Raw genomic sequence first — 13,207 nt, 5'->3', positions numbered from 1 at the left:
GACATGACCGAGGCCGAGTGGAGCCCAGGTCACCGCCTCTCCTCAGGTGCTGCATGGTCTCCCAGACTCAGATGCGCGGGACACTGGCGGCGCGGCGGTGTTTTCCTGGGGCCGGTGCCAACTGTCCACATCCACCACAGTGTTGCGCAACGACGGTGAAACAGCAAACAGACGCTGACGTGCGTGGCCAAGCCAGCCAGTTAACTCTGTGACTTCAGGTCACGACCCTTGCATCATCAGGACCGGAGTCCGATGAGACGCATGACTGATTGACAGCCTGCGCTGGCATGTGGCTCGGCTCACGACTGAATAGGTGATAGCAAAGCCATGTTAATGCTTCACCGTGGCGGCCGCTCGGGACCTTTGCTCCGCTTCTGCCCCTTAAAACCATCTGCGCTCACTCCGGGTCTGACAGTGTCCCGCCACGACCATGACCACCACCTTCGACGACATCCTGGAGGAGGCCGGCAAGTTCGGCCGCTGCCAGAAGCGGATCTTCGCCCTGCTCTGCATGGTGTCCATGCCCTGGGCCGGGGTCTACGTGGGCATCGTCTTCCAGGGCTTCACCCCGACCCACTGGTGCCGAGACCCAGAGGTGGACCAGAGGTCGCGGGAGTGCGGCTGGAGCGCGGCGGACGCCCGGCGGCTGACCTCCCCGCTGGTCAACACGTCCGGACTGATGGAGCACAGCAGCTGCGAGCAGCACCAGGTGGACTGGAACGTGACCGGACTCACCTGCCACTCGCTGGACCTGGACCTGAGCTCCAGTCCCAGGACCGGCTGCAAGCACGGCTGGGAGTATGACTACGAGGGCCGGCGCTCCTTCGTCACTGAGGTACGACACCGCTGCCGCCGAACTCACCGCCCCGAGACGGTTAAACCTGACGTCACGTCACCTGAGTTCACGACACAAACCAGTCTACTTCCTGTCTCTGACCCTTAAACTGCCTTACCAAGCTGAAAACATAAGGTAAACAGATGCGCCTCCTAGTGGGGATTTGACGTCACGTGACCTATCCGGAGGCAGCATCGGTGCCAGCTCACCCATCAGAACCAACATGAGGAGAGGGAGAAAAACGGCCTCAGATTCAGACCCGCTCACTCGGACGACGCTGCGTCCCACGCTCCCTCCGGAGGTGGAGCTCGGCTCCTCGTCACTGACTCCCGCTGCTCACGCGCGGCGCCCTGTGGCGCTTTCAAAATAAAAGCGAGTTAAACGTCTGAACGCAAAACATTGGGCGGGAAAACGTGCCCACCTGAGATATCGGGGCGACCTGTTCCCCTGCTGCCCATGTACTGACCACGTTTCACGCGACTTACTGAGACTCGACAAGCCAAACACCAGCAGGTGTCTCCAGGCCGGAGTCTCCCGGGGCCCCGCCCACCTGTGGCGCAGGGACACTGGGTTGAATCCTGAAACCACAGGTGACTTGGGTGAGAGCCGAGTGGCCGGGGCGTCCTGTCCTCTGGCACCGGTGACGGTGTGTGTGTGCGCGTGTGTTGCAGTTCGACCTGGTGTGTGCGGACGCCTGGCAGGTGGACCTGTTCCAGGCCACGCTCAACATCGGCTTCCTGATCGGCAGCATCGCCATCGGCTACCTGGCCGACAGGTGAGGCCGCGGCTCCCTGAAGGCGCGGCGTGCGTGCGTGCGCGCGCGCGCTCCCGATGACGCCGCCGTCCTCGTCCCCAGGTTCGGGAGGAAGAGCAGCTTCCTGATGGCGAGCCTGCTGAACGGCGTGGCGGGGATCCTGGTGGCGGTGGCTCCCAACTACCTGGCTCTGCTCATCCTGCGCCTCCTGTACGGCTTCGGCGTGAAGAGCGGCTGGGTGGCGGGATACGTGCTGAGTGAGCGCCGCCGCCGGCTCCGACACGCCAACTCCCTCCCGCCGGCTCGGTCCTGACGCGCTTCCCCCTCAGTCACAGAGATCGTGGGCGTGGAGTACCGGCGCACGGTGGGCGTGGTCTACCAGATGTTCTTCAGCGTGGGCATCCTGCTGCTCCCCCTGCTGGCCTACTTCATCACCGACTGGCGCTGGCTGCAGGTGGTCATCACCGTGCCCTACATCCTCTTCCTCTCCTACTACTGGTGAGCGCCCCCCGGTGGCCGCTGCGCCTCCCAGCCTGACTGACCCGTGTGCCAGGTTCATCCCAGAGTCCCCGCGCTGGCTGCTGTCCCAGAACAGGAAGGCGGCGGCGGTGGAGATCACGGAGGCCATGGCCAAGGAGAACCAGCAGACCCTGTCCAAGAAGATCGAGGTCCGGCCGACCCCGCTGGGGGGGGGTGCCTGAGCGCCGTCCGCTAACCTGCCCAACCGTTTCAGTCTCTGTCGGACGACAACGCCGAGTCGCTGACCGCCTCCTTCATGGACCTGATCCGAACGCCCAAGATGAGGAAGCACACCTTCATCCTCAGCTTCAACTGGTGAGTGCCAGGGGGGGGGCGTGAGGTCTGGTGCTCCCGGCCCGACTTCCGAGAGATCCCGGCTCTCCCGCAGGTTCACCAGCGCCGTGGTCTACCAGGGTCTCATCATGCGGCTGGGAATCCTGGAGGGCAACGTCTACGTGGACTTCCTGATCTCCGGCCTGGTGGAGTTTCCCGCCGCCTTCCTCATCCTCTTCACCATCGAGCGCATCGGCCGCCGCCTGCCCTTCGCCACCGCCAACTTTGTGGCTGGCGTCTCGTGCTTCGCCACCGCCTTCATCCCCGACAGTGAGTCCCCGCGGCATGTGGCGTCCGAGTCCCCCCCAGCTGACGCTCTGCCCGGCAGGTGTGCTGTGGCTGAAGACGCTGGTGGCCTGCGTGGGCCGCCTGGGCATCACCATGACCTTCGAGATGGTGGTCTTCGTCAACACCGAGCTGTACCCCACCTTCGTCAGGTACCCTACCCTCGCCGTCCTGTCGGGACCTTTTGACCTTGATCCTGGGTGATCTGGGCGCAGGAACCTGGGCGTCTCTGTCTGCTCCACGCTGTGTGACGTGGGCGGGATCGTGGCGCCCTTCCTGCTCTACAGGCTCGCCGTCATCTGGCTGGAGCTGCCGCTCATCATCTTCGGTGGGTCTCCACACGCACCGGCTAACCAGCCACATACATGATCACGTGACCGTGTGGCGTTCAGGGTCCCTGGCGTTCGTGGCTGGAGGTCTGGTCCTGATGCTGCCCGAGACCCGCGGCGTCCCGCTGCCCGACACCATCGAAGACATCGAGTTCCCTGAGAGGTGAGTGGCCACCTGAGCTGGTGCCGAGCTGAGAGACTGACGTGTGCTGCTGCGGCCTCAGGGCGAAGCAGAGAGCCGCCGCTGCGGCGACGCAGCACCAGCAGCAGCAGATGCAGAACCTGCTGCCCTGCGACGACCTCTGCTCCAACAAAGACCCTGCCACCGTCTGAGGCGCAGCCTCGCACCGGCTCCTTCACCCCGAGGGTTTGTTCATATCTGCACACACACCCGTTTGTCTCCCTGTCCTTGAGAAGACCTCTCCTGGCCGTCACCCTTTCCCCAGCCTCCCCCACTAAACACATGACTCATCTGCACCAGGACTCTGGACCAAACTGAGGCTCAACCTCGTGGGGACCAGCCAAATGTCCCCACGACGTCATACGGCCCTCACAGGGATAGTGTATTGTCAAGAACTGGTCCCCACAAAGTAGGATAAACAAGCCCCCCCCACACGTGCACCTCCAGGGGCTGGAGCTCCGGTCCTGACCTCCACATCAGCTCAGGGACTGTCAGCAGGCTCAGGACTTCTTTGGACCTCGAGTTTCCGGGCCCCTGGGGCTCGGTCCAGGTGGAGCGTTGACCCTCGGGGACAAAAAGCCTGATGCACCTGCGTGGCCTTGTCGGACTGGGAGCCCCTCCAGAGCAGGGCTCAGAGCTGGACCTTCACCTCGGCCGCTGCTGTCCGTGGCCTTCCACGTTTCCTATTTATTGTTTTCATTCTGAAATAAACAGGGCGATGTCGTCTCCATGTTGCGTCACCGAGTCTCTGACGAGTCAGGTCAGGCCTGCAGACCTCAGCATCAGGGCGTGACGGCGGGGTGGGCGGAGCTGCAAGGTTGCTGGTTTGAATCAGGTGCCACAGTGTTTCCGGTTGGTGGTCAGCGCCGGCCACATTCTGCCCCTAAATATTAAGGCTGTGGTTGTTGTTGTGTTGGATTAGTTTGAATTCAGAAAAAAAACTGTGCGTGATGAATAAAATTTGGAATAAAATAATCATCATCAAACGACCTCTAAATATCATGTATTTTTTTCCAAACAAACTCTAGAGAAGATACAAGTACAGGGCGATACCACCATAAACTTGAGGAACTGCTCCAGCTGGTGCTGTCATGAGCAGCGTTCACTGTTGGCGGCTGTCGTCGTCTCCACGGTCGGTGACGGTCACAGAGCTGCAGCTGTCCAGTCACTTGTCCGACTCACTAGTGCCGCCGTCTGAGGCCACTGTGTTATGACCGCGAGGTGCCTCTGGGGGGCGCTGTTCCTGAACTTTGTCCCATAAGGAAAGTTGCTTTTGAACTCAGACGCTGGCGATGGTGGCGCTGTGGTTCACTCTCCCTGACGCTGCAGGGGCATGGAAGCTAACTATTTCAGAGAGGAGGGAAGAAGCCCCAGAAGGGCCACAGTTCTCATGACGAAGTGCTGGCGCTCAGGCGCCACTAGGGGTCCCCAGTGTGCGCAGTCAGAGAAACACAAACAGGAGCTTCAGCTTCCTCACGCGGCTGGTGCTGTTTTCTTTCCTCATATTTTCCTTACTTCCGTGACTTCAGCATGTTTTTTCATACACTTTTCAGCGCCCAGCATCGTGTTCTGCTCTGTGCGATGGCATTTTGCGACCTATTTCCTGTGTGTCTCACTGTGAACTGGAACCTTAGCGCGCCGATGCTAGCAGCTAGCCTCCTGCTGTTGGTGTCGTCCTCTGCGCTGAGTCTGCGTCACCATCACATGACTCCGCCTCCCATCCGCAGGTTCGGCAGGAGGACCAGCGTCCTGGTGTCCGTCCCTCTGGTGGCTCTATTCCAGCGGTTCAGAACCGTCTTCGGATTCACAGCCTAGAACGGCTGGAAGGCTCCTTTTGTGCTGAGTGACTTGATTTATTTGGATCTTTGAGTCTTGGTGGCGGTTCATTGCTGACCTGAGTTTGACCGTGTTCTCATGTGTTCATCGAGGAATGATGAAGTTGAAATGAAACCATTCTGACTTCCGACCTCGGCGCGTCGAACGTAAACCTTGGTCCTGACAACCGCGTCTTTTATTTCAGCTCCACAGTCACGACAGAGGACACAGTCACATGACCCTTCAGTTGGTTCGGATGGTCTGGTCGATCCAGTCCACGAACTTGGAGACTCGCGCGTAGACGCCGGGCTTCATGGCGTTGGCGCAGCCCAGACCCCAGGAGGTCACGCCCTGCAGGATGTACTTGTTCCGGGCGTAGCACACCAGTGGGCCGCCGCTGTCGCCCTGCAGGGGGCGACACCACGCCTGGTTAGTGTCAGTTCCTTGTCTAATAGAACAAAGAGGCGGCGACAAACCATCCCTGATGTTGCACCGCTTCCTGTTCCCTGTCAGGACAACAAGAACCTCCTCAACAACAAGGTGGCTGCTGGTCTACCTGGCAGCTGTCGGTTCCTCCCTCGATGTTCCCGGCGCACATCTCGTGGTCCCTGACTCGACCGCTCAGGTACGACGGACGGTTGCACACCTTGTTCTCGATGACGGGGAAACCAGTTTCCTTCAGGATTCCTTCACCGCCGGTGTCTGCGCACAGCAGCACACTCACCCCTTCACTACACACTCACCCCTTCATTACACACTCACCCCTTCATTACACTCACCCCTTCATTACACTCACCCCTTCACTACACACTCACCCCTTCACTACACACTCACCCCTTCACTACACACTCACCCCTTCACTACACACTCACCCCTTCATTACACTCACCCCTTCACTACACACTCACCCCTTCACTACACACTCACCCCTTCACTACACACTCACCCCTTCACTACACACTCACCCCTTCACTACACACTCACCCCTTCATTACACTCACCCCTTCACTACACACTCACCCCTTCACTACACACTCACCCCTTCATTACACACTCACCCCTTCATTACACACTCACCCCTTCACTACACACTCACCCCTTCACTACACTCACCCCTTCATTACACACTCACCCCTTCATTACACACTCACCCCTTCATTACACACTCACCCCTTCACTACACACTCACCCCTTCACTACACACTCACCCCTTCATTACACACTCACCCCTTCATTACACACTCACCCCTTCACTACACTCACCCCTTCATTACACACTCACCACTTCACTACACTCACAACTTGGTCTTCAGAGTCATGTCAACATGACTAACTCAAGTGTCTGTTTACACACTGTACTGCAACAGTCAAAGCTCCCATGTTCTTGTCAGCGTTCCTCAGACTCCCTCGCCCTCGTCTGTTACTGGCTGTTCGCACATGCTACAGCGGCGGTCACTCACTCTGAGTCTCGCCCCACCCAGTCACGTAGCACTCGGTGCCACTGGGAACGATGTAGTCCTTCTCTGGAAGACACGCCGGCTGGACTTTGTCGTTGATAACTGCAGGGCTGGGAGAGACCAAAACAGCCTTTGGTAACGAGTCAAAACAGACCCATCCGTCAGTCAGCGTGATTAAAAAGGACTCGTTCAACTAACTAAATAGACTCGGCTCATCCAGAACCGATGAGCAACAAGGAGGTGAAGGTCAGCTACGTCCATTGTTGTGCTGAGGCAGTACGTTTGAGGGAGACCTGTCTCACCTGTCCAGCTTGAGCAGCGCGATGTCGGCCCTGTTGGGTCCCAGGATGAGTCTCACCGGGCGCCGATCCTGCCGGGACGACTCGCTGGCTCTCTCGGTGTGGATGCCCAGCAGAACTTTGTAGGCTCCCGGGCGGCTGGACCTGCGACACCAGCCAGGGTGAGGATGAAGTGCGGCTCAGTGCGGCTGCTGTGCGGCTGTGGCTCTGACCTCTCCAGGCAGTGGGCTGCCGTCAGCACCCACTGGGGGTGGATCAGAGTCCCGCCACAGAAGTGGGTTCCAGAGCTGCCAGAGTCAGAGAAGAAGAAACAGAAAATGGTGAGGATGTTTGTTCAGTCTGAGAAGCGCGGCGTGGCACTCACCTGGTGCGAAGGCTGATCTGCCAGGGCCAGGAGTGAGGCTTGGATACGCAGCCCCCCACGATGCGACCGAAGCAGCGCTTGGGTTTGATGACTGGCGTCCCGCACTGCAGCCCGTCGGGCGACACTGACACCAGAGCAGAACAGTCTCAGAACTGGGGAGACGGGAGGCCACCACAGCAGGTCTCATACCACAATCCTGAATGTTACAGTAGTCCCATTTCTTGTTTCGGTCTGTGGTGTAGCACCAGGGTCCGTTCACGTCGCCGTCCGGGTTTCTGCAGCTCTGAAACAGAAAGCACGGCAGCTGGTCTCCAGAGATCCTCACTTGGGCCGGGGTCAGTACCGGAGACCACAGAGCAGCCTGATCTGGTTGAAAGTGTAAGATGGCTCCACCGGTTGTGTCTCTGGATCCTGATCTGGGCCAGCTTCGTCGTGTGTCAGGAATGGGCTGTTTCTGGTGACTTACGTTTCCGTCCAGACCTTTGTCAGGGTGGGTGACCGGGGTGAAGCTGTGATGCTGGTGAGGACTCTGAGAGCTCCAAGCCTGGCAGGTGACCCCTGAGACGGTGATGGAAGTGGGGCCGCGGTAGGTGACACCATTCCCGACCTTGCAGTCTAACGCAGGAACAACAGGTCGGTCAGTAAACATCGACGGGGAGGTGGGAGGCCTTCGGACTGTCACCTTTCTGCGGTGGTGCCCGTGTGGGAGGGGAGGGAGCGCTGGGTCTGGAACTTGGTTTAGGGGGACTCGTGGAGCAGCGCTCCAGGTTGCAGTATTCCCAGCGGACGGCAGGGTCCATCGTATAACACCAGGGTGCTCGATCTCCATCCGGATTCCTGCAGAGGTTCCGTTTGAGGTCCCTGTGAAGCGAGAAGATCCAGTTTTTATTACTGTAAGACACAGAACGCTGCACCACCGCAGCAAGGCTCATGCGTGTGTGTTCCAGACCAAGGAGCAGAGCCTCTGGGCACAGGTGCAGATCTGAGGGAGACTCACGCGTTTGGAAATTCACTTGGGGTTTTCCTGTGGGCGTGTGGACTCATGGCGCTCCAGGACTGGCATTTCTTGCCACTGATGGTCTCTGACGTGATCCCTCGGTAGCTAGAACCGTTTCCCTCGTAACAGTCTTCCTCCTCCGGGGGAATCACTGGTTCGTCTGGACAGACGACCTCATGTCAGGAAAGACCTTGATCGTTAAACATCAAGCCCGTCCCGGATCACGGTACCTGGCGCAGGTCCGTCCCCACATGTGGGAACCTTGCAGTACTCCCATCGAGTGTTGGGGTCGGTGGTGTAGCACCAGGGCATCCGCTCATTGTCGGGGTTACGACAGTAGTTGTTGTCCAGGTCTCTGCCGAACAACAAGACAAGAGTCTCTCCGTCAGCACTGGCCCTCACCCTCCACCTTCTGCTGGGGTAAATGGCTGAAGACCTACTTGCAGGGGTAGTTATCCGGAGTTCGGTTGTGTTTGTGTGGCGTTTGACTGGACCACTTCTGGCAGGTTTTGCCAGTCTCTGTCACAGAGATGGTTCCTCGGTAGGAGCTGCCCTCTCCGGTGGCACAGGTCAGCTCCGGGACAACGGTGGGCGGCGGGGACGCTGCGGACAGCGTCGGGACACGTCAAGCTCGGCACCTCCGGGTGGCGTGGTGAGGAAGCACTCACTGCAGCGGGGGATGGAGCAGAAGTCCCAGCGCTTGGATTCGCTGGTGGTGAAGCACCAGGGTCTCGGGTCTCCATCTGGATTCCTGCAGTAGTTCTCCTCCAGATATTTCTCTGGAAGTCTGAGCAAAGAAGGGGATGGTTCACGGCTCAAGGCTACACAGCCGCCAAGTTTCAACGGTCTCAGCGGCGAGCGGCTGCCCGGGGCTCTTACGCGCTGGGGATGTAGCCGTGGTTGTGCGGCTGCTGGCTGTCCCAGCGCTGGCAGGTGAAGCCGTTCTCGGTGGTGGACACCTTCCCTCGGTAGTTCTCTCCGCTGCACTGGATGCAGTCCTCTGCCAGCAGAAGCTCACGTCAACACCAGCAGCGGTCTGCACTCAACACATGGTGGCGTTCTCACCGGTGCAGCTCGGCACACCGCAGTGCTCCCAGCGGGTGTCGGGCTTGGTGGTGTAGCACCAGGGTCCCCCGTTGTCCCCATCAGGGTTCCTGCAGAAGTTGGACTCCAGGTCTGCTTTGGGGTGACTCTGTGGGGTAAAGCTGCAGGACAAACACCACATTAGCAGGGAGGCCGGCACCTTGTGTGGCGCCTGGCGGGCCCTACTTCGGTCTGTGTGGAGTCTTGGCTTCCCATAGTTGACATGTTTTTCCTGTTTTGGTCCTGGCTTTCGTCCCACGGTAATCTGTTCCGATGCCATTGACACACTCCAGCAGATAATCTGGAGGAAGGGCGTGATGATGTCATCTGCACTGGGCCACATCAGACTTTCTCATCCATTCATTCACAGTCGTGTCCTCTGATCCATCCCTGCGTCCACGTTCATCTCCGCCTGTCTGTGGCTCTCAGTCTGACCTGGAACTTCCTCCTGCCATTCTCACGGCTCTACTCGTACGCTTACTCATCATCCGTTCACCCACAGCAACCCTCCTCGCTCCATCCGTCCCTGCAGCAGAACTTCAGAAGTCCACCTTCACCATCCTCCCCCGTCGTCTCCAGCATCCTTGGTCCGACTCCACGTGTCCAACCATCTGCCATCCCTACCTCTGTATCTTCATCTCTGACTCGTCTGGCTCTGAGCCTCTAACGTCCTGTCACGATGGTCACAGTGGTCTCCACCCTGCTGCACTCTCCTCTTCACCTCCTCCCTCTCACACCCAGCGTCCCTCTTCACATTTCACACCAACCATTCTTCCGAGAGCAGCAATGTTGACTCCACCTTTCTTCTCGTACAGCACAGTGCTACTTCGGCGCAGCGTGAGTTCAGATTTGGAGTTAGCGCCCAGCGTCCAGCACTCCTGGTCCTTCTCGATGTAAGTGAAGGACCTGTGGAGACACGTTAGGGTCGGGAGGCCTGGGACAGGGCTGAGCTCACGGTTACCTGCATGTGAACTGCGTCTCGCTGTCACACTTGGCCGCACATGCCGCCACCGTGTTGGCGGAATACTCGCTCCGGTGCCTGGACAGGATCCAGGCCCCCTCCGTCTTGGCGTATCCATCCACTTCATTAGCACCCGCTGGAAACAGAAGTGGAGGGGTTACTGTTGGGGTCCGGTCAGGGGTCTCTTCCTGCTGCATTCCGACAGGTGACTCTCTGGAGGGAAGATGTTGGGCGTCCGATTTCACTCCCGTTTGAGACCTGTTCAGGAGCGATGTCCACAGTTGCGGCCCCAGTACGACCAACCTCAGGTGCGGTTTTGGAGTCAAGACCGTGTGAAGGCCAAAGCATCCGGAGACCGAGACCAAACTGAATCCAGGACACAGAAGCACAAGTCCATTGGCCGTAAAGGCTCAAGTGTGCCTCGCTGCCATTCGCCCCTCCCACAGTGGTCTCTGGTCTCAGCACCGTCCTGACGGCAGCACTGCTCAGCGGGATCCATTCGTTCCACCGCTTCTCTCTGAAACACGGACACGAGCCCACAGCTGGCTGCAGCTCCTGCACCTTCTGACCTCCAGCTCTGCTCCAGAACTGACCACAGCGGAGGAAAGTCAGGGAACTAGAAGCCATGGAATGATGTGAGGGCACCAGAGGCACGAGGTCACGGGTTTGTCGGCCTCTGAAACGTCCCCTCGCTGGGTCAGTCCTCCTCTGACGCATCAGTGCCAGGGCCGGAAAACACCTCAGCGCTGACCGGAGCCAGTGTACGCTGCACGCTGGTGGGCGGCTCGCTGAGCCAATCAGCGCGCAGGACACTCAACCGTCCGCTCTGATCCTCATCGGCCAATAGCATGCCCCGTACCACGCCAGGAAAATCAAACTGGCGAACAGAATCTCGCTGGAGAATTACACAGCGGTGAAGATGTTTCTCATGTAGAAGCGAGGACGATCTGCGCAAGCGTGTCCGGTCGATCACCGTGACGACGAGGACGCTTGGATCAGCTGGGCGGCAGGAGACCAGCGAAGAGACGCCGCAGCCGTCCAGTGAGGACGTTTGTCCAGCGTTCCCTCTCGAACCCAACAGGCTCTCTCAGTTCCCTCAGTCATTTGATGAGGCTTTTCTCTGGGGCTCAGGTGGCGCTGAGTCAGCTCAGAGTCAGGCGCGACGGAGGAGGAGCGGCAGCTTACCGGTGGCCACCAGGGCCCCGAGGAGAAGCGCTGCCCTGCAGAGATCCATGACGAGGCTCGACCACGCTAGCAGCTCATCGTCGACTGGCTCTTCAGGGTCCGAGCCCCAGATATAGAGGCCGACACCGTCGCTGGTCAATGATTGGCCAGGCAAGGATGACGCCGGCGCTCGGGGTCAAGAACCTCCAACACATCTCGCCGTGATATAGCCATTTTTTGATCAAAGCTCCGGTGATTAGCTCAAAGACAGATTATCTGGAGCGAGCCGTCTGCCTCTGACCTCTGACCCCTGGGCCGTCTCGTCGCCTCCCCACAGCGGGGTGTGATTTGGTCAGTGGGTCTGGGAGCCAGAGGTCCAGTCAGGCGCCTCTGTGATTTTCCTTTCTGCGTCGAGGCAGATCAATAGGGAGAGTTAATGTTCAGCAGGAGGAGAGCGAAGTACCGCAACAGCAAACAGCGGTTACAACACAGCCAACTTTAGACCAACAAACGGAGCACAGAGGTTCCCACTCAGCCGGTGAGAAGGTTCATGGCCACGGCCTCTCCACCGTCCCGGGGCAGGGACCCGGTCATCTGGGAGGGCCTCGGAGCAGAGCCGCTCCCTGGAGAAGCCTCTGACGGAACCGGGGTCTCTGTGCTCAGGCTGCTGCCCCCTCATTCAGACTCAGGTTCTGATGATAGATTTCATCCTGTTGAAGAGGTTCGTAAAATAGAAATACTTTTTTTTCATTAAGTATTTTAAATAAATCCTGGCATCTGAGGTCAAGTCGCAGAGGCAGCAGTAAAGTGAAGAAGCCCAGATTTCTCTCTCTACAGAAACCTCCTCCAGCTCCTCTGGTAGATCAGCAGGGTGTTCCCCAGTCAGAGAGACGACATCTTTCCCCGGGTCTGTCCCGGGGATTCCTCCCGTTACAAAGTGCTCGCGCCAGTGGTGTGTGTGTGTGTGTGGCACAAATGAAACCTCTGGTCCAAACCAGGAGCCGTAGACAGACAGACTGGCGGAGACCTCACTAGCTAGATGGGTCGTGCTGACGTCACCTCACTAGCTAGCTAGGTCGTGCTGACGTCACCTCACTAGCTAGCTAGGTCGTGCTGACGTCACCTCACTAGCTAGCTGGGTCGTGCTGACGTCACCTCACTAGCTAGCTAGGTCGTGCTGACGTCACCTCACTAGCTAGCTAGGTCGTGCTGACGTCACCTCACTAGCTAGCTGGGTCGTGCTGACGTCACCTCACTAGCTAGCTAGGTCGTGCTGACGTCACCTCACTAGCTAGATGGGTCGTGCTGACGCCACCTCACTAGCTAGCTGGGTCGTGCTGACGTCACCTCACTAGCTAGCTAGGTCGTGCTGACGTCACCTCACTAGCTAGATGGGTCGTGCTGACGTCACCTCACTAGCTTGTAGTGGGTCTGTCGCTGTATATCCTGATGTCGTGGCTAAGCCTCATCACCACAAATGGCGAAGCAAAACAGTTGAGCTGTGTTATAGTTTTGACCAAGATTCAGTGTGTTGTGCGCCATCGCGTGTCTAATAAGCAAATCTTCAATAATCCAAATGTATCACTTGTTATTCTGAACACTGTTGTATTTGGGTGAAATGATGTATTGAAACACGTGTGTGTGTGTCATATCCATATCACTCAGGTGCAGACGTGTATTTTGAGGAATTCAAGACGGGAGACCCAAGTGCAGCAGAAAGGAGACTAAGACCAACACATTTAATACCAGACAGACACTGGACTTCTATGCTAGAAGAAGGCAAGAACAACAAAAGACCTCACCACCAGTGATGGGTCCTGCAACACCGAGG

At 58.3% G+C, this 13,207-nt stretch overlaps 2 protein-coding genes across 2 annotated transcripts; one reads left to right on the top strand and one right to left on the bottom strand.

Annotated features, from left to right (window-relative positions):
* Positions 1-176: 176 nt before the first annotated feature.
* On the top strand, positions 177-4,010 carry slc22a2 (solute carrier family 22 member 2). Its single transcript, XM_053880618.1, has 11 exons — positions 177-835; positions 1,507-1,610; positions 1,692-1,846; positions 1,919-2,087; positions 2,143-2,257; positions 2,323-2,423; positions 2,497-2,711; positions 2,770-2,878; positions 2,942-3,054; positions 3,119-3,218; positions 3,280-4,010. Exons 1-11 carry the CDS (start codon positions 431-433, stop codon positions 3,386-3,388), a joined length of 1,695 nt encoding a protein of 564 aa, XP_053736593.1. The 5' UTR covers positions 177-430; the 3' UTR covers positions 3,389-4,010.
* A 1,219-nt stretch (positions 4,011-5,229) lies between these two features.
* On the bottom strand, positions 5,230-11,554 carry plg (plasminogen). The gene is made up of 19 exons (XM_053880589.1): positions 11,398-11,554; positions 10,213-10,348; positions 10,051-10,157; positions 9,438-9,552; positions 9,234-9,373; positions 9,048-9,168; positions 8,837-8,955; positions 8,609-8,771; positions 8,399-8,523; positions 8,169-8,328; positions 7,854-8,032; positions 7,638-7,786; positions 7,361-7,454; positions 7,172-7,295; positions 7,020-7,094; positions 6,811-6,951; positions 6,512-6,618; positions 5,608-5,753; positions 5,230-5,456 (listed from the first exon to the last, which is right to left on the bottom strand). Exons 1-19 carry the CDS (start codon positions 11,444-11,446, stop codon positions 5,295-5,297), a joined length of 2,412 nt encoding a protein of 803 aa, XP_053736564.1. The 5' UTR covers positions 11,447-11,554; the 3' UTR covers positions 5,230-5,294.
* Between the last annotated feature and the right edge of the window lie 1,653 nt (positions 11,555-13,207).

This window comes from Synchiropus splendidus, chromosome 12, assembly GCF_027744825.2.
Source record: "Synchiropus splendidus isolate RoL2022-P1 chromosome 12, RoL_Sspl_1.0, whole genome shotgun sequence".
Taxonomy (NCBI): domain Eukaryota; kingdom Metazoa; phylum Chordata; class Actinopteri; order Syngnathiformes; family Callionymidae; genus Synchiropus; species Synchiropus splendidus.
The sequence above is the reverse complement of the archived record's forward strand: the minus strand, read 5'-3'. Positions and strand labels throughout refer to the sequence as shown.

Bases quoted from the DNA above. Each gene is read 5' to 3' on its own strand.
- slc22a2 (XM_053880618.1), top strand. From the start codon at position 431: ATGACCACCACCTTCGACGACATCCTGGAGGAGGCCGGCAAGTTCGGC. The intron at 1,847-1,918 runs GTGAGCGCCGCC...CTTCCCCCTCAG, and splicing joins GGTGGCGGGATACGTGCTGA to TCACAGAGATCGTGGGCGTG. The intron at 2,424-2,496 runs GTGAGTGCCAGG...GCTCTCCCGCAG, and splicing joins TTCATCCTCAGCTTCAACTG to GTTCACCAGCGCCGTGGTCT.
- plg (XM_053880589.1), bottom strand. From the start codon at position 11,446: ATGGATCTCTGCAGGGCAGCGCTTCTCCTCGGGGCCCTGGTGGCCACC. The intron at 7,095-7,171 runs GTGAGTGCCACG...TGACTCTGGCAG, and splicing joins CAGATCAGCCTTCGCACCAG to CTCTGGAACCCACTTCTGTG. The intron at 5,457-5,607 runs GTAGACCAGCAG...CGCCCCCTGCAG, and splicing joins GAGGAACCGACAGCTGCCAG to GGCGACAGCGGCGGCCCACT.